The following is a 25,186-nucleotide window of genomic DNA, read 5'->3' on the forward strand; positions in this document are numbered from 1 at the left end:
TATCGTATAATTCTTTGTTTTTTTAGTGTATTCACAGAATCCTGCAGGTATCACTAGACTCAATTTTAGAGCATTTTCAACACCCTCAAAAGAAATCCTATGCCCCTTAGCAGTCACTCCTGATCTAGTGTGGTGTTAGTGCTAAGTACAGGGTTCAACGCAAGTTTGAATAGAATAGATAGGGCTAGACTCAATTTGTGTATTCAAAATTTCAGTGATTTTTTTCAAATTAAAAAGAAATGTTCTTTCCCTCTGTTACTATAGCTTTTGCCTTATGAACAGTCTTCCCTTTTGGAACTCATAAAGACTGAAAACAAGGTACAGATTTCTAAACCTAAAAATCTTATTTTTTTGAAATGTTTAGTTATCTGCTATAACTTATATTTTTTATGTTTTTACACATGAAACTAGGTCTTGAACAAAGTCATTACTGTTTATGCTGCACTTTGTTGTGAAATCAAGAAATTAAAGTATGAGGTAATTATTTGTACTCTTAAGATGTTAAAAACATGATATAAAAGCAAATATGTGCTTACATATACAGTGTATATAAAGATTTATTGCATGTTGAATGAATTGTTTATTTAAAGTAATACTAATAATAGTGATTACCATTCACTGAGTGTGCTTTCTGTGTACCAGACACCATAGGAATCCTGTTCATACGTAGAATGAAAGGCAGATAGTATGAGGAATAGATGAGGAAACAGATGAGCTTAAAGAGGATGTCACTTGCCTAACATTTTACTAGTGGTAACTGTTTGAGTCTGGGTCTGCATACCTTCAGAGTCTGTGTTATCTGCCACATATACTAGCTTTCTAGATATAATTGACTTTTTAGCCTTTTTTTTTTTTTTTTTTTTTTTTTTAAAGTGAGCTCCATGCCCAGCATGGGGCTTGAAGTCCCCACCCTGAGATTAAGAGTTGCATGCTTTACTGACTGATCCAGCCAGGCATCCCAAGATATAACTGATTTAAAAAAAAAAAAAAAAAAAAAAAAAGCTTTGGATTTTTAATATGCTTTGTATTACCTTACCCATGGGTCATTAAAACTCTGGTAGAAGTTGGTAAACTTCCTCTTTTTTTCTGTACCCTTTTGATACCATGCGGTTGCTTTCTCTTCTCATGAACTAGTGGGAGGATGTGGGACAATTAGAATGGTTAGAAAAGACAAAGGCAAGGGTAAAGAAATTAAGAGATAACTTTGAGTATTAATGATATCTTTGGTAGTCTAAAGATAAATTGAATTTACCTGTTTTGTAAGCAGTTTTTGAATTTAAGTGAATTTGTATGTGATGTAGTCCTCTGATTATTATTAAATATGGATAACTAAGAGAGCCTAGGAATTTAAAAACAAAATAGCAACCTTTAAATTATTTTATTTTTTTTTAAACAGGCTGAAACTAAATTTTATAATGGTCTCTTGTTTTATGGAGAAGGAGGTAAGTTTTAAAATTTTACATCGTAATGTCATAATGCCTTTTTGACATTGAAATGAACAAAAAGTTGACAATTCTAGGACTACCATGATTATATAATGTATTAATGTGAGAAAAGAAATATTCAGATTTTTTGTTGGTTTATTTGTTTTCATAAGCAGATGGAAAAAGCCTGAGTGATGAAGCAGCAGCAAATTCTCTAAAATCTATTTGTGATATTTTTATAACTTACAAAGCACCGTGGCTAGATAAGGATTTTCCTTGAATTCACTAAATAGTGAAACAGATGATTGTTTTAACTGAATCATTAATGATTGTCTCATTTTTCTTTTCAGTATAAACATTCTGTTTTCAATAGTATGCAGTTTAGAAGATATACTAATAAAAGTTGTATTTATTTTTCTTTTTGGGTCTTGACTAAGTTTAAACTAAAAAATTGAAATATGACTCTTTATGTTGCCCTTTAAAGCTACAGATTCCAGCATGGTGGAAGGTGATTGCCAAATTCAAATGGGAAGATTTATTTCATTTTTACAGGTAACTAGTTTTGACTTTTTGCTGTTTTTTTCTTTTTTTTCTTAAAGTTTGGGTAGATTACACTCAAAAAAGAGTTCAAATGCTAAGAACGTGTACTGTGAGAGTAAGACACTTAGTTGGTATTGAATTATAGTTAAGAGGTCATAATTCCTGAAAGATTTTCATAGCATTTTATGGAAATCAGGTATCAAAGTAAGTTTGTTTCTTTCTTTCATAATTTCATTTGTGGACAATTTGTCACCATGCCTTTTAAAATAATTTAAACTTTGGGGTCCTTGGGTGTCTCAGTTGGTTGAGTGTCTGACTTCGGCTCAGGTCATGATCTCGTGGTTGGTGAGTTCGAGCCCCGCACTGGGCTCTGTGCTGACAGCTCAGAGCCTGGAGCCTGCTTCGGAGTCTGTGTCTCCCTCTCTCTCTGCTCCTCCCCTGCTTGCTCTCTGTCTCTGTCTCTCTCAAAAATAATAAACATTAAAAATAAATAAAAGTTGGAGGGCTGAAAGAAAAGAAGGTGAGAAAGAATGACATCTTGCCATTTGTAGCAATGTGGATGGAACTAGAGTGTATTATGCTAAGCAAAATAAGAGAGACAGATACATGATTTCACTCATGTGGAATTTAAGAAACACAACAGATGAACATAGAGGGAGGGAAAGAAAAATAAGATAAAAACAGGGAGGCAAACCATAAGGGACTCTTAAATACGGAGAACATACCGAGGGTTGCTGGGGGTGAGGAGTTAAGTGGGTGATGGGCATTAAGGAGGGCACTTGTTGGAATGAGCACAGGGTGTCATATGTAAGAGATGATGGGTTCTACTCCTGAAGCCAGCACTACCCTGTATGTTGAGTAACTTGAAAGTGCATTTAAAAAAGTGAAAAGAAGATAGGTTTCCAGAGAAAGCAGATACCACCTCTGCATCAAGGGAAAAAAGGGAAAGGGTTGGGGTTGCCAGAATCTGGGAGTTTGGAGCAGGAGCCCTGTGGAGTTAGTGGTCATATCTATGAAGGAACCAGCGCTGCCTGGTGGTCTGGTACCTCTGAGACAGCAACATGGGGTTGGTTCTGTAGTGCTGAAAGAAGCTGAAGGCTGGAGCAAACTGCCGTTGATGGGGTGGACTGCTCTTGTCTGGGTTTTATTGATAAAATCAGCAAGAAGTAGGGGCACCTGGGTGGCTCAGTTGGTTAAGCATCCAGCTCTTGATTTTGGCTCAGGTCACGATCTCATCGTGGTGAGATTGAGTCTCTCGTTGGGCTCAGCATGGAGCCTACTTGGGATTCTCTCTCATGCTGTCTCTCAAATAACTTAAAAAAAGAAAAAGCAAGAAATAGAAAGAATGTCCTTTTCCTGCCCTCTAGTGTCCTTTTAGTGCCACCTGTTGACAGAACCTAATGGGAAACCTTCTGACAGGAGTCTAAGAAATGTAATTTGCAGGGTCCCCAGTGAATGTGTCAGTTTCTCTGTCTAGTTTTATCAAATTTCACATTTCTTATTTTCAGGATATTCTGTATGGTGCATACAAGTTTAAAATTGTTAATCATTCTTTGTAAGTTGAATCTTTTGTGTGGTAACCCTGTTTAACTATAACAATTACATATGTAATATATGATTGCATAAGGATGTGTTATAAACTATAGCTCTGATATACTAACAAACTCTATTTTGTCTGATATTATCACTGTCCCAGCTCTGTTTTAGTTAACATTTTCTTGATTTATTTTTTTATATTCTCTCAACCTTTCAGTATCGTTATGTTTGAGTTGTGATTCTTTAAAGTCACATGTATCTGGATTTTGCTTTATTACATGATCTGAAAATCTGAAGATCTCTGTCTTTTAATTGGCTAATTCTATTTTATTTAAATAGTCTATTATTTAAATAGACTTGTTTCTTCCTTTTTTATTTTGTGCTATTTGTCTGAATTTTCTGTTCTTTGCTTTTATTGAACTTTTAGAAGTTTAAATAAGAAAGGTAAAACTAGAGCTATTTAAAAAAATTTTTTTTTAATGTTTATTTTTGAGAGAGAGAGAGAGATAGAGTGCAAGCGGGGGAGGGGCAGAGAGAGAGGGAGACACAGAATGTGAAGCAGGCTCCAGGCTCTGAGCTGTCAGCACAGAGACCGACGCGTGGCTCAAACTCATGAACCATGAGATCATGACCTGAGCCAAAGTTGGACGCTTAACTGAGCCACATAGGCGCCCCTAAAACTAGAGCTATTTAAGTAAAATTGAAATGCATTATTTATTTTTGTTTTCAAACATTTAAAATTGTTTTTGGATCTCATTGACAGCTGCATAAAATTAAAATTTTAAACCTTCAACAAGTGTTTCATAAGCCCTAGCATATGTTAGGAACTGTTCTTGGTGCTGGGGATACAGCATTGCACAAAACCAACAGAAATTCCTGCCCTTGTAGAACTTAAAATTTAGCCACAGATTTAATCGGGCTTTAAATACTTTTGCATACCAGTTGTTTTTTTAGGTTTAAGCGTTGAGAGCTTCTGAAAAGAAATTTTCAGAAGGTATGGGACATGGTAGATGCAAATTAATTTTTTCATGACAAACATATGCCTGCAGTCAGTAGTATTTCCCTTTCTGTGTACCAAATCTGTTTATAGATGAGGTTAAGGGTCATAAGCATTTGAAGTTATTTCAGAGTGACTTCTGGAGAGCCTTTCCCTCATTGTCCTACTTCCTAAAATGCCAGCTCTTGAGCTTCTTCGTTCAGGTGTTCATTTTTTTATTCACTTCACGGGACAGAACTTTATTGAGAAGCACTTGAGGGTTAGTCACCATGCTGGACAGTGGATACTTAAAGAAGGAATAAGACAGTCTCTGTCATTTAAGAATTACGTGAGTAACTAAAGTATAATCTTTAAAATAAAAGTATGAATGAAATGCTGTGGGGACAAAGCAGTAGAAATGACTTTGGGATGCAGGAGAAGGGTTAAGGACTGCTTACTTGAAGGATGTTTGGAATTGTCTGTCTGCAGGTTAACTGGAAATTTTACTGGAAAACTGTTTTGTTTTTGTTTACCATTGTTACCATAAAATAGAGAAATGGTGACATTTAAAAAGCAACTATGTAACATATACTCAACTTGTCATTTCAGGAACTATCTTGTTTTGTGACGAGGTGCTATGAAGTGGTGATGAATGTAGTCCATCAGTTGGCTGCCCTCTATATCAGTAACAAGTAATGGATTTTGTAAATATTTGTGCATTTATAATAGAGATGCAGGGAATGTTTTTCTAAAACTAGCCAGTTACCCGAAATAATTTTTCATTTGTTTACTTATTCTTTCATTCATTTATTCAGCATCTTTTGAAGATGCATGATGTTTCGAACAGTACTTGATGTGTATAATACATAGGTTAATAAGACAATTTCTACCATGGTAAATGATGTTATCTCTCTGAATAAGAATGTTGACAGAATAAACTTAAATTTGATTATATAGAAAAGGCTAATATGGAATTAGAGCTTGTACCAAATTCTCTCCCATTATTTCTCCTTTACATTGTTTCCTGGCTTATTAGAATTACATGGGACGTTTCTACAACTGCAGAATCTGGCGGAGTGGTGCCAGGGAATCTACACTGAAAAAGATTTTGGTTTTACTCAGTTGATCTTGCAAGTTTGAGAACCACTGTTCTAAATCAAGAAGAATAATCAAATTTTCATAGAGCCCTTACTGTTCTTAGTACTACAGAGTAATATCTCACATTTGATTCTTTATACTTAAAAACTTTCCCATTTGCTATTTAATTATAATCTTACAGGAACTTTGTTTAGGTATATGACAAAGGGTTCTCAATTATGAGAAGCATCTGAGACCCAGAGGAATTCTATAAGATTCCATAGCAATTGAGATGCTGTTCTTTTGATCGCCAGGTCCATTCATTGTTGTTCTTAGTATACCAGAATGCATCTTAACTGTTGCTATGAACTGGAAGACTGTGTTAACTGTTTCTCATTCTCACGTTTTTCTCTGCAGTTAGGTGTTTACTTTATGTTCTGTTCTTTCACTGCAGCTGTCCTCAGGGCAGGGGGGCATGAGAGCATGAGAGCGTGACTACACATCTGCAGTATCTGATGTGTAATTCAAAGAGAACTCCCCACCACCATGCCCCTGTCCAAAAGAGATGAAATTTATTTGTATTCTGAATTTAATTTTTAAAATATTCTATCCTGTGGAATATCTGTATGTGCTTTGATGTATAAATACTGTCTTAAATTATTTACTGTTGAGTAGGAGATGCCTAGGAAGTAAAATTTGAATTATCCTGGGGCTTTTGACTTTGGCATGTTGTTTGTATGCATTGTTTTTCAGTAGGAATGAGAACTCAGAAATAAACCTGACTAGTTTCCAAATGCCAGTTTGGGTAAGATAACGAAGATTCTGGGTTGGGAATTGAAAAATTCTAATAGTTGAGAAAGAAATGAATATCAGTTTCACTATTTCTCCACCTCCATCCCAAACTTGATCCTTCAGGTTTAAAGGCTAGGGTTATTCATGGGTCACATATGGTCATTTCCCTACCCGTTGAGTTTAGGTATAGACAAGGATAACCCTGACTCGGTATACATGTTCGTTCTCTTCTTAGAAAAGTGGAGTGTGGCCCCATAAATTATAGTGACTATAGCTGAAATAAAGCTAAATACATGTTAAAAGTCCAAGAGCTTCTGCTATGTGTTTTTCTTAAAAACAAAAAAGTTTTTTTTTTTTAATTGGATGCTATTTTATTACAGGATTGCACCCAAAATTATAGAGACAACTGGAGTTCATTTTCAGGTAAAAGTCATTTAACTTGATCTGTAAAACTGTAATTTTTACTATATTTTACTGTGGAGTTTGTGTGATGGGGGAGTACAACAATTATAGCAAGACTCTTCAGAAAAAAAATTTTTTTTTGCTTCTTTTTAATTTGTGAAGTTGATGAGGCATTATTGACCCACTAGCGATATAATTCTTAGTTTTTCCCAGTAGTGGCCCAATGCAGATTCTCTAAGTGGTCTCTTTGGAGAGTGAAATAATTCTGCAATATCCCAGTTAAGGATGAAATAGTGGGCAAAGCGTTTCTCTAAGGTTTACTGTTCCATCTGAGGATTAATAGTTTCATCTGTACGTTAATAAACTGATTTATCCACTGCTTTAATTCAGTAATTCGCCCAGTGTGTTTAACTTTAAAAATCCATAGGAAGCTTAACTTCTAACTAGTGATTAAATGGTAATCATTAAAGGTTTTTTGACAGACTATGTATGAGCACTTGGGAGAGCTGCTAACAGTTTTGCTTACCTTGGATGAAATTATTGATAATCATATCACATTGAAAGAGCACTGGACTATGTACAAAAGGTGAGCCAAATAAATGTTTGAAATATTCTCTTTATATAGTTAACGTGTTAGTAAAAAAGAAACAAATGTAAATGATGCAGCTCTTTTAAAAGACCTAGAGACCTATATTTAGAAGGATCTCCTGTCACATGTTTCTATGAATACAGTAACCATTTTTTTAATTAATAATTTATTTACTTTTTAATTTACATCCAAGTTAGCGTATGGTGCAACAATGATTTCAGGAGTAGATTCCTTAATTCCCCTTACCCGTTTAGCCCATCCCCCCTCCCATAACCCCTCCAGTAACCCTCAGTTTGTTCTCCATATTTATGAGTCTCTTCTGTTTTGTCTCCCCTGTTTTTATATTATTTTTGTTTCCCTTCCCTTATGTTCATCTGTTTTGTCTCTTAAAGTTCTCATAAGAGTGAAGTCATATGCTATTTGTCTTTCTCTGACTAATTTTGCTTAGCATAATACCCTCTAGTTCCATCCATGTAGTTGCAAATGGCAAGATTTCATTCTTTTTGATTGCTGAGTAATACTCCATTGTGTGTGTGTGGGTGTGTGTATACATATATATATACACACATGTATATATACGTGTATATGTACGTGTATACATATATATATACGTATATACGTACATATATATATATATACATCTGCTCTATCCACATCTTTATCCACATCTTTATCCACATCTTTATCCATATCTTTATCCATATCTTTATCCATTCATCTGTCGAAGGACATTTGGGCTCTTTTCCAGACTTTGGCTATTGTTGATAGTGCTGCTATAAACATTGGGGTGCATGTGCCCCTTCGAAACTGCATACCTGTATCCTTTGGCTAGATATCTAGTAGTGCAATTGCTGGTCGTAGGGTAGTTCTATTTTTAATTTTTTTGAGAAACCTCCATTCCAGAGTGGTTGCACCAGCTTGCATTCCCACCAACAATGCAAAAGAGATCCTCTTTCTCCACATCCTCGCCGACATCTGTTGTCTGAGTTGTTAATGTTAGCCATTCTGACATACAGTAAACATTTTTAAATTTCAGATGGGCTTGTTTGAGAGTATGGTATACTTATATAAAGCATCCTAATACTTAAAGTATATTAGAATGTTAATTTGACTACCTTAGAACTCAGAGTTATTTTTTTCTTGGGTTCTGTTCAAGTGACAGTTGTTTTCCTGAACTTGGTTTTATTTCATTGTATATTCTTAAGACTTCTTTAAGTCCAGGGATTTTATTTAGTTCATCTGGTATCTAAGAGTACCAGACACCTGAATTTAGGATGATATAAAAAAGGCATGATTAGAAAATTAAATTTCTTAGCATTGTTTTTGTTCAGGTTTTCAAATGTGTACAGCCAAATAAGCAATCAAACAAATGTAAAATTTTGATTTCTCAGAAATTTTTCAATTGAAGAATTATTAGTAAAATTGAAGGTCTTTCTCCTAATCTTCCACAAGGTTACTGAAATCTGTCCATCACAATCCTTCAAAATTTGGAATTCAGGAAGAAAAGCTAAAGCCGTTTGAAAAGTTTTTGCTGAAGCTAGAAGGGCAGTTACTTGATGGAATGATATTTCAGGTATGACAGCTCTATCAGGCTATACTAAATGGGCTTGTATTAGTTGATCCAGCTCAGAACTCTGTATGACACTTTGATAGCATACCACTGAAATATGTTTTCTTTAGAAGTGTTTGGCTTAAAACATTGTCAGTGTACTAAATGTAATTATTTCAGTACCTAGTAGCAAACAAAATTAATGGTACTAGTTGTATTTGGGGTGAGGGTTTTGTTTTTTTTTTTAATTATGTAGAAGGATAAAACTATTCAAGGATTAAGATCTAAGCAGTTGCTTTAGTGTTTGTTGTTAAACTCTAGATTTGGGTGTGTTTAGGGACGCCTGGATGGCTCAGTAGGTTAGGTGTCCGACTTCGGCACAGGTCATGATCCTGCCTTCATGGGTTCAAGCCCTGTGTTGGGCTTTGAGCTGACAGCTCGGAGCCTGGAGCCTGCTTTAGATGCTGTGTCTCCCTTTCTTTGTGCCCCTCCCTTGCTTGTACTCTCTCTCCCATAAATGAATGAACGAATGTTTAATTCTTCCTAGGCTCAGGGAATATAATTTGGGTCTGTGTAGTCCAGGTAGCTTCCTACTATTTACTAGCTATTTTAAGTTTAAATTAATTAAAATGAAATAAAATTTCACTTTCTCCACCACTTTCACGTGCTTAACAGCTGCATATATATAATCTAATCATTGCGGCAGACACTTCAAACTTACATGTTGTGTATCAATAATATCTTAATAAAGCTGAGGGAAAAATAGCCACAATTAGTCTGTGACTAGCTATCCTGTCAGCATAGAAATGTAGAACATTTCTATGATCACAGAAAGTTCTATTGGATAGCATTGCTTTGGGTAGTATTTATTAGAAATTGCAATATATTTATATTTAAAATCTGCTTCAAGGTTATTTTTAACATATTTTTACATAATGACAATAAAAAATTGATATATAGTTGACACATAATGTTAGTTTCAGGCATACAACATAGTGATTTGACATCTATACATTATGCTATTCTGAGGATCACACATTTTACAGATTGATCCCAACTATTGTTTATACTAATTAACAGCTGATATATTCGATTCAGAAGATGATTTTTTGTCATTGAGTCTTTTTCCAGGAGACATTCTGATACATGCTATAATAAAGTGCTAGGAAAGTAATCATCAGAAAAAATACACTATTCTCTTAAAAGTGCATGGTAAAATAATAAAACGTTTTCCGTGCTTAATCAGATACATCTTCCATACGTCACTGAGCATCACTGTGTATATCTCTTCATGTAGAATTTTGGATTTGTGGTTCAGTTGTATTTCACTAACTAGGTACTTAAGTACATAAGTACATATTTTTCACTCAAAAGGATTTAGTTATTAGATGACATTAAGGTAAAAACTTGAGCCTCAGTGTTACTGAGATTAAAATGATGAATGTAGAAGTTTGTCACACGGTGTATATTTAAGTCTGTTTAATAACTTATTGAAAGTTTAAATTTCCCTTTAAATGTTTCCTATTTAGGCCTGTATAGAACAGCAGTTTGATTCTCTCAATGGAGGAGTATCTGTGTCAAAAAATAGCACTTTTGCTGAAGAATTTGCACATAGTATTCGCTCAATTTTTGCAAATGTAGAAGCCAAACTTGGTAATGTAAAATGCATTTTTTAAATTTGTGTTGATAAAGTTTGCATTTCCTTGAATGTAGAATTAAGTATATTTTTCTCACATGTTGTTGTTTTATAAGGAGAACCTTCTGAAATTGACCAGAGAGACAAGTACGTTGGTATTTGTGGACTCTTTGTACTGCATTTTCAAATTTTTCGGACTATTGATAAAAAGTTTTATAAATCTTTATTGGACATTTGTAAGAAGGTAAGAACTTGGAACTTTTTTTTTCAACTTGAGTAGGTGAAAAAGATTTTGGATAAAATTGGATATTCTAAAATGTATTTTATTCCTGATTATAAAAATAGTAATTTTTACAGTACTTTGTAATAATTATAAAAATAATACTATAAGAATTTTTAAAAACCAAGCATTCCCAGAGCACCTGGGTGGGTTGAGCGTCCAACTCTTGATTTTGGCTCAGGCCATCATCTCATGGTTTGTGAGTTTGAGCCCTGCATTGGGCTCCACTTTGGGCTCTGTGCCCACAGCGTGGAGCCTGCTTGAGATTCTCTCTCCTCTCTGCCCATCCCTCATGCTCCCTCTCTCTCTGAAAATAAGCATTTTTTAAAACCCAAAAACCAAGCATTCCAGAAATAAGTAACATAGTAAATGGAAGTACTGCATAATTCCACATCATATAAATACCTATTCATGGAAGTTCTTCCAGATTTTTTCCTATAAATTAACTTCCTATTACTGTCACTGCTTTTTTCTTTTTCTTTGGTTCTTCTCCTCTTCTTGCCATTCCTTCTCATTATTGAAGTGGAAAAAAATTAAAATTTTTTTTTTTTTTTTTACATCTTTGCTATTTCCATGATGTGACACACCTGATTTCAAAATTGAAAACTTTGTGTGTAAAATCAAGTGATATGTGACCATGAGAATCCAGCCATCTTGGGTCTTTTATTTTTTCACTAATATAGAATAAAAGTAAAAGTGGTGAAGATTGAAGTTTCTGTTTGCTTTTTGCATATTTTTATCTGAATATCCATGAGAGTGTGTAAGTGTTTAATATTTAGGCAGAATAAAACTTTCTCATGTCCCATATCAGATATTAGAATGCCTTAATTGTGCCACAGTAAGATAATTTGTGTCATAATGTATAAATGATTGTAAGTTGTCTTCCCGTTGTGTATTATAGGACTATTAAACAGCTTACTGTTAGCCTGAATTTATTGATTTCCCTCTCTTACATTTACTATTTCAGGTACCAGCCATCACTCTAACTGCTAATATTATTTGGTTTCCTGATAATTTTTTGATCCAGAAAATACCAGCAGCTGCCAAACTTCTAGACAGAAAAAGTCTCCAAGCCATTAAAATACACAGAGATACTTTCCTACAGCAGAAAGCTCAATCACTTACCAAGTGAGTTTATAAGTACCCGTAACGAAAGTGTTTAGATACTTTATATTCTTGGATCTTACACTGACTCTAAATATATGGAAAATATTTGGTTATAAGATCAAATGTACTTACTCATTACCAGAGAAGAGGTTAGACAATCTCCAGGAGGCTTAATTTTTAGGAGTTTTTTTGGTTTTGTTTTAAATGTTTTAGGTTTAAACTTAAAGATGCAGGAAAATTGTACTTTATGGAGATGTGTGTGTGTATATAGGCACACATACATATGTATACATGTATTTGCAGACATATACACATACTTTTTATCAGACGCATTAAATATTTTGTGTAGAGTGAAGTTCCCGCAGTAGATGTCATTTGATGACATTAAAAACATTGGGTGTCCATGACTCAGTGATAATTTTTGGAGGCGTTGACTTTAATTTGATGCACTCCTTTTTTTAATTTGTATTTTTATGAAAGTAACATATGTACATACTTAAGTCCAAAAGTACTAAAAGTTGAAAGGGAAAAACAACTGTCCTCTGTTCAGTTTCCCCCTGTACCTGAGCCTGTTCCCTAACAGAATACTTTTTTTTTTTTCAATATATGAAATTTATTGTCAAATTGGTTTCCATACAACACCCAGTGCTCATCCCAAAAGGTGCCCTCCTCAATACCCATCACCCACCCTCCCCTCCCTCCCACCCCCCATCAACCCTCAGTTTGTTCTCAGTTTTTAACAATCTCTTATGCTTTGGCTCCCTCCCACTCTAACCTCTTTTTTTTTTTTTTTTTCCTTCCCCTTCCCCATGGGTTTCTGTTAAGTTTCTCAGGATCCACATAAGAGTGAAACCATATGGTATCTGTCTTTCTCTGTATGGCTTATTTCACTTAGCATCACACTCTCCGGTTCCATCCACGTTGCTACAAAGGGCCATATTTCATTCTTTCTCATTGCCACGTAGTATTCCATTGTGTATATAAACCACAATTTCTTTATCCATTCATCAGTTGATGGACATTTAGGCTCTTTCCATAATTTGGCTATTGTTGAGAGTGCTGCTATAAACATTGGGGTACAAGTGCCCCTATGCATCATTACTCCTGTATCCCTTGGGTAAATTCCTAGCAGTGCTATTGCTGGGTCACAGGGTAGGTCTATTTTTAATTTTCTGAGGAACCTCCACACTGCTTTCCAGAGCGGCTGCACCAATTTGCATTCCCACCAACAGTGCAAGAGGGTTCCCGTTTCTCCACATCCTCTCCAGCATCTATAGTCTCCTGATTTGTTCATTTTGGCCACTCTGACTGGCGTGAGGTGATATCTGAGTGTGGTTTTGATTTGTATTTCCCTGATGAGCGACGTTGAACATCTTTTCATGTGCCTCTTAACAGAATACTTTTAACTTTAGTTTCTTCTGATATTTACATCCTTATGTTGTTACATAATGTAACAACAATCAGATGTTCTTCTGATATTTACATCCTATTTTGTTGAAGTCTTACTATGCAAATTTTCAAATATACACAAAAGAGAGAAAATAGATGAGTTCCCGTGTTCTCATCACCTAGCCTCAACACTTAATTTACTGCACATTGTTTCTTGAGTGCATTGCTAAAATCACACACTGACCTGGATGAAGATTTTAGTGAAGTGATGCAGGACTGTGCCACTGGCTCTGTGCTGGACACAGTTTTTATTTGTGATATGATTAGAAGATAATAGGGATATTTATTCATTTTCTTTCGATCTTGACTGTCAAGGGGAAATTGGACCACTACTGCAGAATGGGGGAAGAAGGAGTACATCAGGAATATAGGAGTCCCCTAAAGCATCTCTTAGTACTCTCAAGTCTGGTGGTTCAAGTCCATGGAAAATGACAGTTACTCAATTCAGGCAGGACTACACATAACGTAAATTTCAGAGCTTCCTCCTATCTTCTAAAACAGAACTGAGGAGGGAAAAAGACATAGTTTGGAGTTAAAGCTGTGAATTCAATAAGATGGAGACACAGGGATTAGGTTAATAGTATTAATTAAGGTGTGTGGATATCTTAATTATCAGAAGCTTTATATCTATATCTATATCTATATCTATATTTTTTTAAATTTACATCCAAATTAGCATATAGTGCAACAATGATTTCAAGAGTAGATTCCTTAGTGCCCCTTACCCATTTAGCCCATTCCCCCCCTCCCACAACCCCTCCAGTAACCCTCAGTTTGTTCTCCATATTTATGAGTCTCTTCTGTTTTGTCCCCCTCCCTGTTTTTATATTATTTTTGTTTCCCTTCCCTTGTGTTCATCTGTTTTGTCTCTTAAAGTCCTCATATGAGTGAAGTCATATGATATTTGTCTTTGACTGATTTCACTTCACGTAATACCCTCCAGTTCCAATCATGTAGTTGCAAATGGCAAGATTTCATTCTTTTTGATTGCCGAGTAATACTCCATTGTATATATAGACCACATCTTCTTTATCCATTCATCCATCGATGGACATTTGGGCTCTTTCCATACTTTGGCTATTGTTGATAGTGCTGCTATAAACATGGGGGTGCATGTGTCCCTTTGAAACAGCACCCCTGCATCCCTTGGATAAATACCCAGTAGTACAGTTGCTGGGTCGTAGGGTAGTTCTCTGTTTAGTTTTTTGAGGAGCCTCCATTCTGTTTTCCAGAGTGGCTGCACCAGCTTGCATTCCCATCTTAATATTCTTGAATAGTGTGATGCAGTTGCTAAAAATGCCAATACATACTTGGATTATGTTAATAACTATATCCAGATTATGGGAAATGGTACTTATAATATCTAGGCCATGTGAATTGGTAGTTTCATTGAATTTTTATTGGTCAGATCGTAGTTGGTGTCCAGTGGTGTCACATTTTTAAGAGGGACACAAAATGCAGCAACCCTAAATGCAGCTGATCAGGATATGTCAGAAGACCTGACAACCATGCCTTTTGAAGAATCTCTACATAGTTTGACCTTTAAAAGAGAAATCTGAGAAATGATGTGGTGAGCTCCTTAAATATTTGAGGGGCATTCAGGTTGAAGAGGGAACAGATTTGATCTCTGTGGCTCCAGAGATCCAAAATCGCCAACATGATTGAGCTCTTAGTAGCAGGCATTATGCTAAAGGCTTTAGACACTGTCTTATGCAAACCCTGTAATAGTCTTCTCATGTGGGAAATAATAAAGGTAACAACCAATATTAACCCAGTGCTTTCTGTAAGCCAATAACTAAACTGTTCCAGGAACTTCACATTTATCATCTCCTTTAATCATGAGAGAATCCTATGAGGTAGATACTGTAATTATGGCCATTTTGTAGGTGAGAAAATTGAAATACAGAGAGATTGAACTTGCCCAAATTTAAACAGCTAGTAGGTGGCAGAGCTGGGCAGTCCCAACTCTAGAGCATAAGCTGTTAACTGCTACTCGACAGTACTATTTTTATCCCATTTTTAGATAAGGAGAATGAGGCTTAGAGAAATGAACTTTGCCAGGTCAGAGAGCTAGGTGTGCTAGTGTGCAAGCCCATACCAGTCCTGCTGAAGAGCCTCTGCTACCAAGTCCTGGAGGCTGTCCTGAGAGGTAATGCACTCTTTTACTAGAGCTGTGTAGGTAAAGTATAGATGACCTCAGTCCAAGATGCTGTAGGAAGTGAGGCTTATCAGGTAGAAGATTGAATAAGTTGACTTTCAAAGACCCCCTCCCCCCCATGATAACATTTTATGTTTCTAAATTCTTTGATTCCAAAGATACACAGTTACCATAGAGCTCCAGGGAGCTGAAGGGGATAGTGTCTTTTTCATTCTCCTTGCAGTTATCCCAAACAAACCTAAAATTCACTAAAATGAAACCCAGGAGAGGGGAGACAGTGTGACTAGCATGAGTTTTATCCAGTGTTTTAGGAAAAATTGAGGGAGTGAACAAGAGCTGTCCCAGTTAGGTTCCAGAGTTATTAGATAATGAGGAAACAGTGGGGGACGGTTTCCCTGCCCCCCGCCCAGTATGCACTAGACTTCAGCTGGCCGAGTGTCCCAGCCACATTCCTGCCTGGGGTCCAAGGTTTGTAGGTTGCTGCATTTTGCTTTTCATTCAAAACCATTTTGACACTGGAAATACTGACTTCAGAGGATAGAGCTCTGAACCTTCATTTCAAACCTCTGTTGACATAGAAGTGTTACCGCCATTTGGTGATTTATATTGGGACAGATTTTTTTTTTCCTTAGTGTTTTTCCTGTTTGTACTTTGAAGTGAAGCTGACCATCTGACAGGACCCTTGGCTATTTTTGGACTCCATTTGTCAAAAACTTGTTTTTTAAAACTTGAAACAGCTTCATTTTCATTTTCATAAGAGAGGAATATCATCTAGTGTTTGAATGTAGGAGTGATGGGTGGAGTAATGGATAATCTCTGCTTTATCCTGCATAGTCTGATCTAAAACTGAGTGAGTGCCCTTGACTGTGTTATTAGCCTTCTTCATAAGGTTACTGGTTTGATTACTGTCAAGGAGGGCTCTATAATCTAGGCCTCTTCCTTCTGTCTTGGCTTATGACCTTTCTCTTCCCTCCTATACTTGTATCCCTGCTGAATACTGATCACAGCTTCCTCAAAAGGAGGCATTGCCCTAGGACCCTGCTCATTCTCCGTGTTTCACATTTTTAAGTCAAATAATCCACAAGTCAAATAATGTTAGCACCATTTGAGGCAAAGCCAAAAAGTACAGCTGTTGGTGTCATTTGTTTAATGGAATCCTGTCTCAGCAAGAAATTTTTCTTAGATTTGATGCTAGGGTTTTACCTCTTTAAAAGACAGTTATGAAAAATTTTGGTGTAATCCCTCTTCAGACTGAGTTCTTGACATTGTCAGACTCTTTGGCAGTATGGCTGACCAGTGACCTCACTGTGGGGTTCAGATTTCGGTCAGGTGAGTCTCTGCAGTCCCTTGCCCGGAGTGCTATCCTCTAGTTCATTCTGACTGGCAGTAATGGGATGTTTCTCTGACTGGAGGAAGTCTCTAAAGAGTTGGTAACATCAGATCCCACAAAGGGGAATTGTTTGTTTTTTCACACTAAACCTTTAAAATAAAAAAGAAGTGTATATTAAATAGCTTCTGGGCTAAAAGTTTCCATTTTGAGCCATTTGAGATACATTGATAGAGTGATTCAGTGTTTGTAATTGGCTTGCAGCGGAGAATTAAATCAGTAGATTTAGTCTTTCCTGGATAGGAAAGCTTCCTAGATTTGGGCTTTTATCTTGGGTTGGCTTTTTACCAGTTATGATCTTGGGCACGTTACTTAACTTCTCTGTGTATCAGTTTCCTCTTCTAGATCATAAGGTTATGTGAGGATTAAATGAGTTACTTTGCGTACAGTGATTAGAACAGTGGCTGGCACATAGGAAGCGTTCAATCAGTGTAGCTTTTATATCCAGATTCTGACCACTTCCAGCCTTCCCTTCTGGTTCAAGTTATCATCCCCTTCTGCATTATCGTGGTAGCTGCCTGAGTCGTTTTTCTGTTACCCCATTGTCCCCTTTACAGTTTATTTTCAGCATCTCAGCCAAGGTGATTTTGGTCCCCTGCAAAGTTAGATAAAGTCACTCTGCTCAAATGCTTTGGTGGCTTTCCATTGAAGCCCTCTCCACAAGGTCATACACAAATCCTGTTCTACTCCCCACCCTTCCTGCCCCCCAACCCCCACCTTTGTACTTCTCTGATTTCCTTTTATGTTCTCATCCCTGTTCTCTGAGCTCCAGCCATACTGACTTCTTTGTATTACTTGAACATGCCAGACGTTTGCGTTTGTTATTTACTTTCCTAGAATTCTCTTCTCATATATTTACATAGATTACTCATTCATCTTCTTCAAATCTTGGCTCAAAATCATAATTTCAGTGAGCCTGCCTTGATCACTGTAATTAAAATTGTACCTGCCCTCCAAGTCTCTGTCTCTTTTTTTTCTCTCTGCTGCATCTTTTCCATAGCACATATCTAACATCTTACAGATCTTAATTATTGATTTCTTTGTTACACAACTCTCCTTTCTTCAAAGAATGTAAACTTTATTGTGGTAGGGATTTTTATCTATTTTGTTTACTGCTAACTTTTATTTTTAGTACTGAGAAACAGTGTCTGGCCTATATAGGCATGAACATTTGTTGAATGAGTAAATTATATATGTATGTAGGATGTCTGTAATTTGAAAACCAGAAAGGTGGCTCCTGCAAGGAAATATTTTATCCCAACCAGTTCAAAGAAATGGAAGTAAATTTTATTTCCTGTGCTGAGTAACCCCAATATTTTCCTTTTTTAGAGATGTACAGTCTTACTACGTCTTTGTGAGCTCATGGATGATGAAAATGGAATCTATTTTATCTAAAGAGCAGAGAATGGATAAATTTGCTGAAGACCTCACCAATAGATGTAATGTTTTTATACAGGTAGTTGCATCTTCTTACTTAGAATATTTTGGGGGTCATTTCTGTGTTAATTCAATGTATAGAACTTACACTTTGAAAAAACTGGAAGGGGTACGATATGTTTTTGTTTTTAAAAACTGAAATTGATTTGATTATGTTTAGATCTGTGTGACTAATTTAGATTTTCTAATACATGCATTTAAATCTCTGTATTCTCTTCAAAGCATGACTTTTTTTGCTGTATCCCATAAGTTTTGATATGTCGCATTTGCATTATTTAGTTCGAAATATATAAGAAATTTTATTGTGATTTCTTTTTTGATCTGTGGGTTATTTTGAAGATATGTTTTAGTTTGTAAAGATAAGAGGATTTCCTAGTTATCTTTTATTATTGATTTCTAGAAGTACTAAAATAATTTTGCTATTTTTAAATTTGTTGAGATTTGCATTATGGCCCAGCCTATGGTCAACTTTGGTAAACATTTCATGTACACTTGAAAAGAATATGTAACTTGCATTTATTGGTTGTAGTGTTCTGTATATGTCAAGTAGGTTATGTTTGTTAATGATTTTGTTTACATATTGTGTCAGTTACGACAGAATTGGGTTAGAATCTCCCACTAGCATGGTGGATTTGTCTGTTTACCCTTTGTTTTTGTTTTATATGTTTTAAAACCAAGTGAGTGCATAACATTTAAGAATTATTATTTATTCCTGATGAATTGAACCTGTTGTTATGAAATATCCCTTTTATTTCTAGTAATGCTCTGTCTTAAGTCTTGTGTGTATAATAGTAATATAGCTATACCAGTTCTCTTTTAGTTAAGGTCTACATAGTATGTCTTTTTTCATCATTTGACTTGCAACTTGTTTGACTCCTTATATTTAATGTGTGTCTCCTGTGTGTAAGCAGTGTGTAAGCAGCATAAATTTTTCCCCAGTCTAGTTGTCTTTTTTTATTTTCTCTATGTCATTGCTGATGTATTTGGATTTAAAACTAGCACCTGACTAGTTGCTTTCTATTTATCTCACTTGTTCTGTGTCCCTTTTACTTTCCTTTCTTGCTCTCTTTTGAATTAATTCATCATTTTATTTCTCCCTTTATTATGTTGTTAATTCTGTATCCTTTTACTGGGTTTTTTTAATGGTTACTCTAGAGATTTTAAGTGCATCATTTAACCTTCAACTCCAAAATAAATAAGTAGTTTTATCTCTTTCTAGACAGTGTGAGGATCTTAAACCACCGTAATTCTCTTTATCTACCGTCTCACTTCTGATGTTGTTTTTTATTTTGATTCATTTTATATATTAAACTTCTCGAGGCATTATTATTGCTGCTGTTGTCTTTATAGTCCTGGTCCATTTAGATTTATCCATATATTTACCTGTTCTGTTGCTTTCCGTTCTTCTGCGTCTCTTCATTCTTATATATATATACGTATATACACACACACATACGTATACATATATACATGTATATATATGTGTGTGTGTATGTATATACATATGTATGTGTGTGTGTATGTATATATATATGTATTTGTATATATATATATATTTTATCGTTTATTTATTTTTGAGAGTGAGACAGAGAAGTAGAGCATGAGCTGGGACGGGGCAGAGAGGAGGGAGACATAGAATCCTAAGCAGGCTCCAGGCTCCAAGCTGTCAGCACAGAGCCCAACACAGGGCTTGAACTCACGGATTGTGAGATCATGACCTGAGCCAAAGTCGGACGCTTAACCGACTGAGCCACCCAGGTGCCCCTCTTCATTATTCTGTTTGTGGAATTCATTTACAGTGTCCTTCTGTTGATGAATTATCACTATTTTTTTTTGTCTGAATATGTCTTTATTTCAACTTCATTTTTGTTTTTTAACATTTATTTATTTTTGGGAGAGAGAGTGGGTGCAGGGGAGAGGCAAAGAGAGGGAGACAGGATCTGAAGCAGGCTCTGCACTGTGAGCACAGAGAGAGATGTGGTGCTTGAACTCACAAACTGAAATCATGATCTGAGCCGAAATCCAGAGTTGGCTGCTTAACCCACTGAGCCACCCAGGCACCCCTCAACTTTGTTTTCAAAAGCATTTTTGCTATGTAGAGAATTCTGGGTTAGCAGGATCCCTCACCTCCCTCCCCAACTTATTGTCTTCTGGCTTTTATTTTTGTTGAGAAGTTAGCTGTCAGTTTTCTTGGTTTCTGAATGTGAGTCTTTAATTGCTTGTAAGATCTACTTTTTGGTTTTTAGCAATATTGCTTTAATGTACCTAGGTGTAGTTTTCTTTGTGTCAGTGCTGCTTGGGATTTGTAGAGCTTCTGGAATTTGTGGAAAATTCTCAGCCACTAACTCTTCAAGTACTATTTCTGTTTTATTCTCTCTCTCTCTCTCTCTCTCTCTCTTGTTAAGCCTATCTACTGAACTCTTAATTTTACTTATTTTACTTTTTAGCTTTTTTTATAGTTTCCATTTCTTTTTCTGAAAAAATTTTGTTTCTTTTCCTTCAACGTAGCAGAATTATTTTTAAGCCTATGTCTAGTAATTTCATTATCTGGATGTTTCTGTTATCTATGTTTCTCTTGTTTTTTGATATGTCTTATTATCTCTTTGCCTGGTTATTTTTAATAATGCGCACATTGTATATGAAAAACTGTGGCTATAATTTGAAGATCTGGATATTGTTTTTCTTTTTCCAGAGAGGACTTAATAATTTTTACTTTTGATAAACAGCTAGTCTGGGACAACTAACAACCCAGATCACCTCAACCTAGTCATGGATTGAGATGATTTGAAATGGGACCTAAATCCTATGATGGCTAGTTTTTTGAGTTCATCCTTACTTTTTAGGGGGTAGTTTTTCAGGATCCCAATCCAGAACCTAGGTTTATAGGACCTCCTTTCCTCTTTGATGGGCCACGAACTCCTGTTTTTATTCCCCTCTCCTTTCTGGGAGATGCTGAAAGGTAACATTTGGCTTCTGTCTCCATTCTCTTTTGGAACTGGCAGATGCTTCTTAAGGAAGCAGCCTCAAATGCCAGGCTCACTTCTCTGGGTTTCTTTCTTCTCCCAGATTTTGGCTTTATATTTCCTTATCTTCTTAATAGCTCTTTGATGCCTCCTGAGAGATTAAAAAAATGTTTTGCCCAGATTTGCTTGTTCTTTGTACAGAGGTTAGTCCAGATTATTTATTCTTCCATTAACAAAAACAGACCCTAAACCTCTCCTCTCCCCATTTAGATTTTTAAAATACGTCCTTTATATATATGTTTCACAAGTTAATGACCATCTGGGGACCCATGAATTCTTTCACCCCTGTTCCCCCTCAAAAAAGAAACTCCCCTTTTTATGCCTGGCTTAGAGTTATACTTTTGCTGTTCTTTGTTTCTGCTTTTAAACTTTTCATGGTGCTGCACTAGGGCAGAATCTGGTGTGATAGTTCTGTAGCTGACAGGTTAAGACTTCTAGCTCTTTCCTGTGTGTATTCCCCAAGCTTTGTCACCTTTCTTAGGATGCTGCCTTCTCTCTCATTTCTTATTCTATTAACTTTGCACATCTCTTTATCACAGAGATATAATTGGTTCAGAGAAAATCCCCTCTCCCACCCACACTAAGTATCACTTCTTTACTGAGCCACTGTTACACTGATAGGAGAGTACTTTATCTCTCACATATGATAGAGGACTAGAAAAAAAGTTGAGAATCACTAGCATATGGCTTCTGCCCCAGTTCCTTGAATAGATCCATAATAGTATAGTTTAGGTTCATCCTAAAACTGTACATGTATCTTTTTTTGTCCTTTTGTAAACCCAAAGAATCTTTATTATGATGTTTCTATGTGGTTTTTTTGGATCTACATGAAAATATATAAGGTAATATCCTTTTCCTTTTCCTGTTTTCTTATTCCATCCCATTTCCCTGGGTTTACTAGCACTAAAAATCTTTTTTAAACCTCACAAGACCTTTGTTCTTCCTTCGTGAATAGAAGAGTAGGAGAGAATATGTTCTTATTGGGCTGGAAGGAGAGAAGGTCTGATTAGGACCAACATAGGCAGGGGACATGGTAGCAGATGAACAGTGGGGATTGGTCCGGGTGAAAAGGAAAGGGGGAATTGGCTTGGAACTGAGAAATACCTTTCAGTATCTGTATTGGCCAGACAGCAGCTCTCATACTCCTTATTTTTCAGTTCCTGGTTCCTTAGGGTCCTTAGCATTTGTCTGTAGCAGATAGGAGTCTTTAAACTCTTGCCTGGCAGGTAAGATAAGGATGAATAGATAGCTTCTGGACATTCAGATCATTTCTCTGAAGGGTTTGTTTGTTTTTTTAATGGGGAGATTCTTTAACTGTGATTTTATACTTTAATTTCAGCAGTACTAAACTTATGGTATGTAATAGGTTAAATACACCTTTAGGGGTTGCTTTGAAGCTTCACCATTGTGTAACATTGCGTGAGGAAGAATATTTCAAAATCTTAAGAGCAGACTTTAAAATAGTTATTGGCAAGTTGGGGAATAATTGTTACATAGAGAATGAAATGTTGAAGAAATGAAACTTTTCCTTGTGATTATAATCATTGTTTTATTTTTTTATAGGGCTTCTTATATGCATACAGTATTAGTACCATTATTAAAACCACAATGAATCTCTACATGTCAATGCAAAAGCCAATGACCAAAACCTCAGTTAAGGCATTATGCAGGCTTGTTGAACTTCTCAAGGTAGGTTTAAGATTATTTTACCTTGCCATTATAATTGAGAATTAACCTGTGCTTAAATTATGGTGATCTTGTAATATTTGACTTCTTGATTATTAGAATAAATAATTGTGGGAAAGTGTACTTATCTCTCACGTGGCTAAGGAAACTAGCCATTGAAAGTAATTTCTGAATAACTTTATGAATGGCCAATATATTTAAACTTTATTAAAATTAGCATGTATTGAGAGAAGAAGGGAATGAGAAGGTTAACTTAAGTATTAGTAAAGTTTTGCTCATGGAAGTTTTAAGCATGTTGCCTGAATTATAAAAGAATATGACGTGGTACAAAAATTGGTGCATAGATCAGTGGAACAAATAGGGACCCCAGAAATAAACCCACAAATATATGGTTAGTTTTGACGAAGGAGGCAAGAATATATAGTGGGGAACATACTCTAATAAATGGTGCCGGGAAAACTGGACAGCTACGTATAAAGAATGAAACTGGACCACTTTCTAATGCTATACACAAAAACAAAATCAAAATGGGTTAAAGACCTAAGTGTGAGACCTGAAACCATAAAAATTCTGAAGAGAGCACAGACAAGTAATTTCTCTGACATCAGCCATAACAATATTTCGTAGATATGTCCTCTAAGGCAAGGGAAACAAAAGCAAAAATGCACTATTGGGACTACATCATACATCAAAATAAAAAGCTTTTGCACAACAAAGGAAATCATCAACAAAACAAAAAGACAACTGATTGGGTGAAGATATTTGCTAATCATATATCCAATAAGGGGTTAATAGCCACAATACATATAAAGAACTTATACAACTCAACACCAAAAACATAATCCAATTAAAACATGGGCAGAGAACCTGAATAGACATTTCTCCAAAGAAGACATACAGATGGCCAGTAGGCACTTGAAAAGATCCTCCGCATCACTCATCATCAGGAAACTGCAAATCAAAACCGCGATGAGATACCCACCAGTTAGAATGGCTGATATCAAAATGACTAGATGTAACAAGTGTCGGCGAGGATGTGAAGAGAAAGGAACCCTCATGCATTGTTGGTGGGAATGTAAATTGGTACAGCCACTGTGGAAGACAGTATGGAGGTTCCTCAAAAAGTTAAAAATAGAAACACCATATGATCCAGTAATTTCAGTACTGTGTATTTGCCCAAAGAAAGTGAAAAAACTAATTTGAAAAGAACATGCCTCCTGTGTTTATTGCAGCATTATTTATAATAGCCAATGTGTGGAAACAACCTAAATGTCCATCAATAGACAAATGGTTAAAGAGGATGTGGTGTACATGTAATGGAATATTATACAGCCATAAAAAGGATGAGATTGTGCCATTTGAGCCAGTATGAATGGACCTAGAGGGTATTAATGTGAAATAAGTCAAACAGATAACTACCATATAATTCTACTCATAAGTGGAATTTTAAAAAAACAAACAGAAAGCAGAATCAGACCTATAAATAATACAAGGAACAAACTGATGATTGCCAGAGGAGGGGTTTGGGGGATTGTGTAAAATGGATGAAGGGGAGAGAGTGGTACAGGCTTCCAGTTATGGAATGAATAAGTCACAGGAATAAAGGCACAGCATAAAGAATACAGTCAGTGATGCTGCAATAGCAATGTAATGGGACAGTTGATAGCTACACCTGTAGTGAAGAGAGCATAATGTATCAATTTGTCAAATCACTAGTTGTACACCTGATACTAATGTAACATTGTGTATCAACTGTACTAAAAAAAAAAAAAGACATCCATTTTGTAGTGTTCAGATGCACATGAGGCTAGTCAACATGAGGCTAATTATTTTGCAGTTTAGGGAAAGTGCTGTAATCTTGTGATTTGAATACTTCTGGAAATACGATAATGTTTTTAGCATACTCTGTAAGTAAAAACAATAAAAACCCTTTGTAGGCAGGAGAGCCCACTTAACCTTTTATAAAAATTGAAATTAAAATTTTCTAGTAAATTTCTGCTAATGCCTTTAGATTTGCTTAGGAAATAAAATCTTTTGGAAATTTTCAGCCTTTTTTAAAGATATTACATTTTTTAATGAACTGTAAATACAGAAATGTGTATATATGCATATATTTCATAAACATAATTTTAAGAAAT

The 25,186-nt window shown here is 35.7% G+C and overlaps 1 protein-coding gene across 1 annotated transcript in view; it reads left to right on the plus strand.

Moving 5' to 3' along the window:
- WASHC4 (WASH complex subunit 4) overlaps window positions 1–25,186 on the plus strand; it is a 59,856-nt gene that overhangs the window by 4,746 nt on the left and 29,924 nt on the right. Inside the window, exons 3-15 of the mRNA XM_078449525.2 lie at window positions 265–318; window positions 412–477; window positions 1,397–1,442; window positions 1,909–1,976; window positions 5,086–5,168; window positions 6,726–6,768; window positions 7,230–7,333; window positions 8,789–8,909; window positions 10,415–10,538; window positions 10,638–10,765; window positions 11,769–11,929; window positions 18,232–18,358; window positions 22,926–23,051. Of these exons, the coding sequence (XP_078305651.2) occupies window positions 265–318; window positions 412–477; window positions 1,397–1,442; window positions 1,909–1,976; window positions 5,086–5,168; window positions 6,726–6,768; window positions 7,230–7,333; window positions 8,789–8,909; window positions 10,415–10,538; window positions 10,638–10,765; window positions 11,769–11,929; window positions 18,232–18,358; window positions 22,926–23,051 (1,251 nt within the window). The remainder of the gene's footprint in view (window positions 1–264; window positions 319–411; window positions 478–1,396; window positions 1,443–1,908; window positions 1,977–5,085; window positions 5,169–6,725; window positions 6,769–7,229; window positions 7,334–8,788; window positions 8,910–10,414; window positions 10,539–10,637; window positions 10,766–11,768; window positions 11,930–18,231; window positions 18,359–22,925; window positions 23,052–25,186) is intronic.

The sequence above is a fragment of the Panthera onca genome, chromosome B4 (assembly GCF_046562875.1).
Source record: "Panthera onca isolate mPanOnc1 chromosome B4, mPanOnc1 haplotype 2, whole genome shotgun sequence".
Taxonomy (NCBI): domain Eukaryota; kingdom Metazoa; phylum Chordata; class Mammalia; order Carnivora; family Felidae; genus Panthera; species Panthera onca.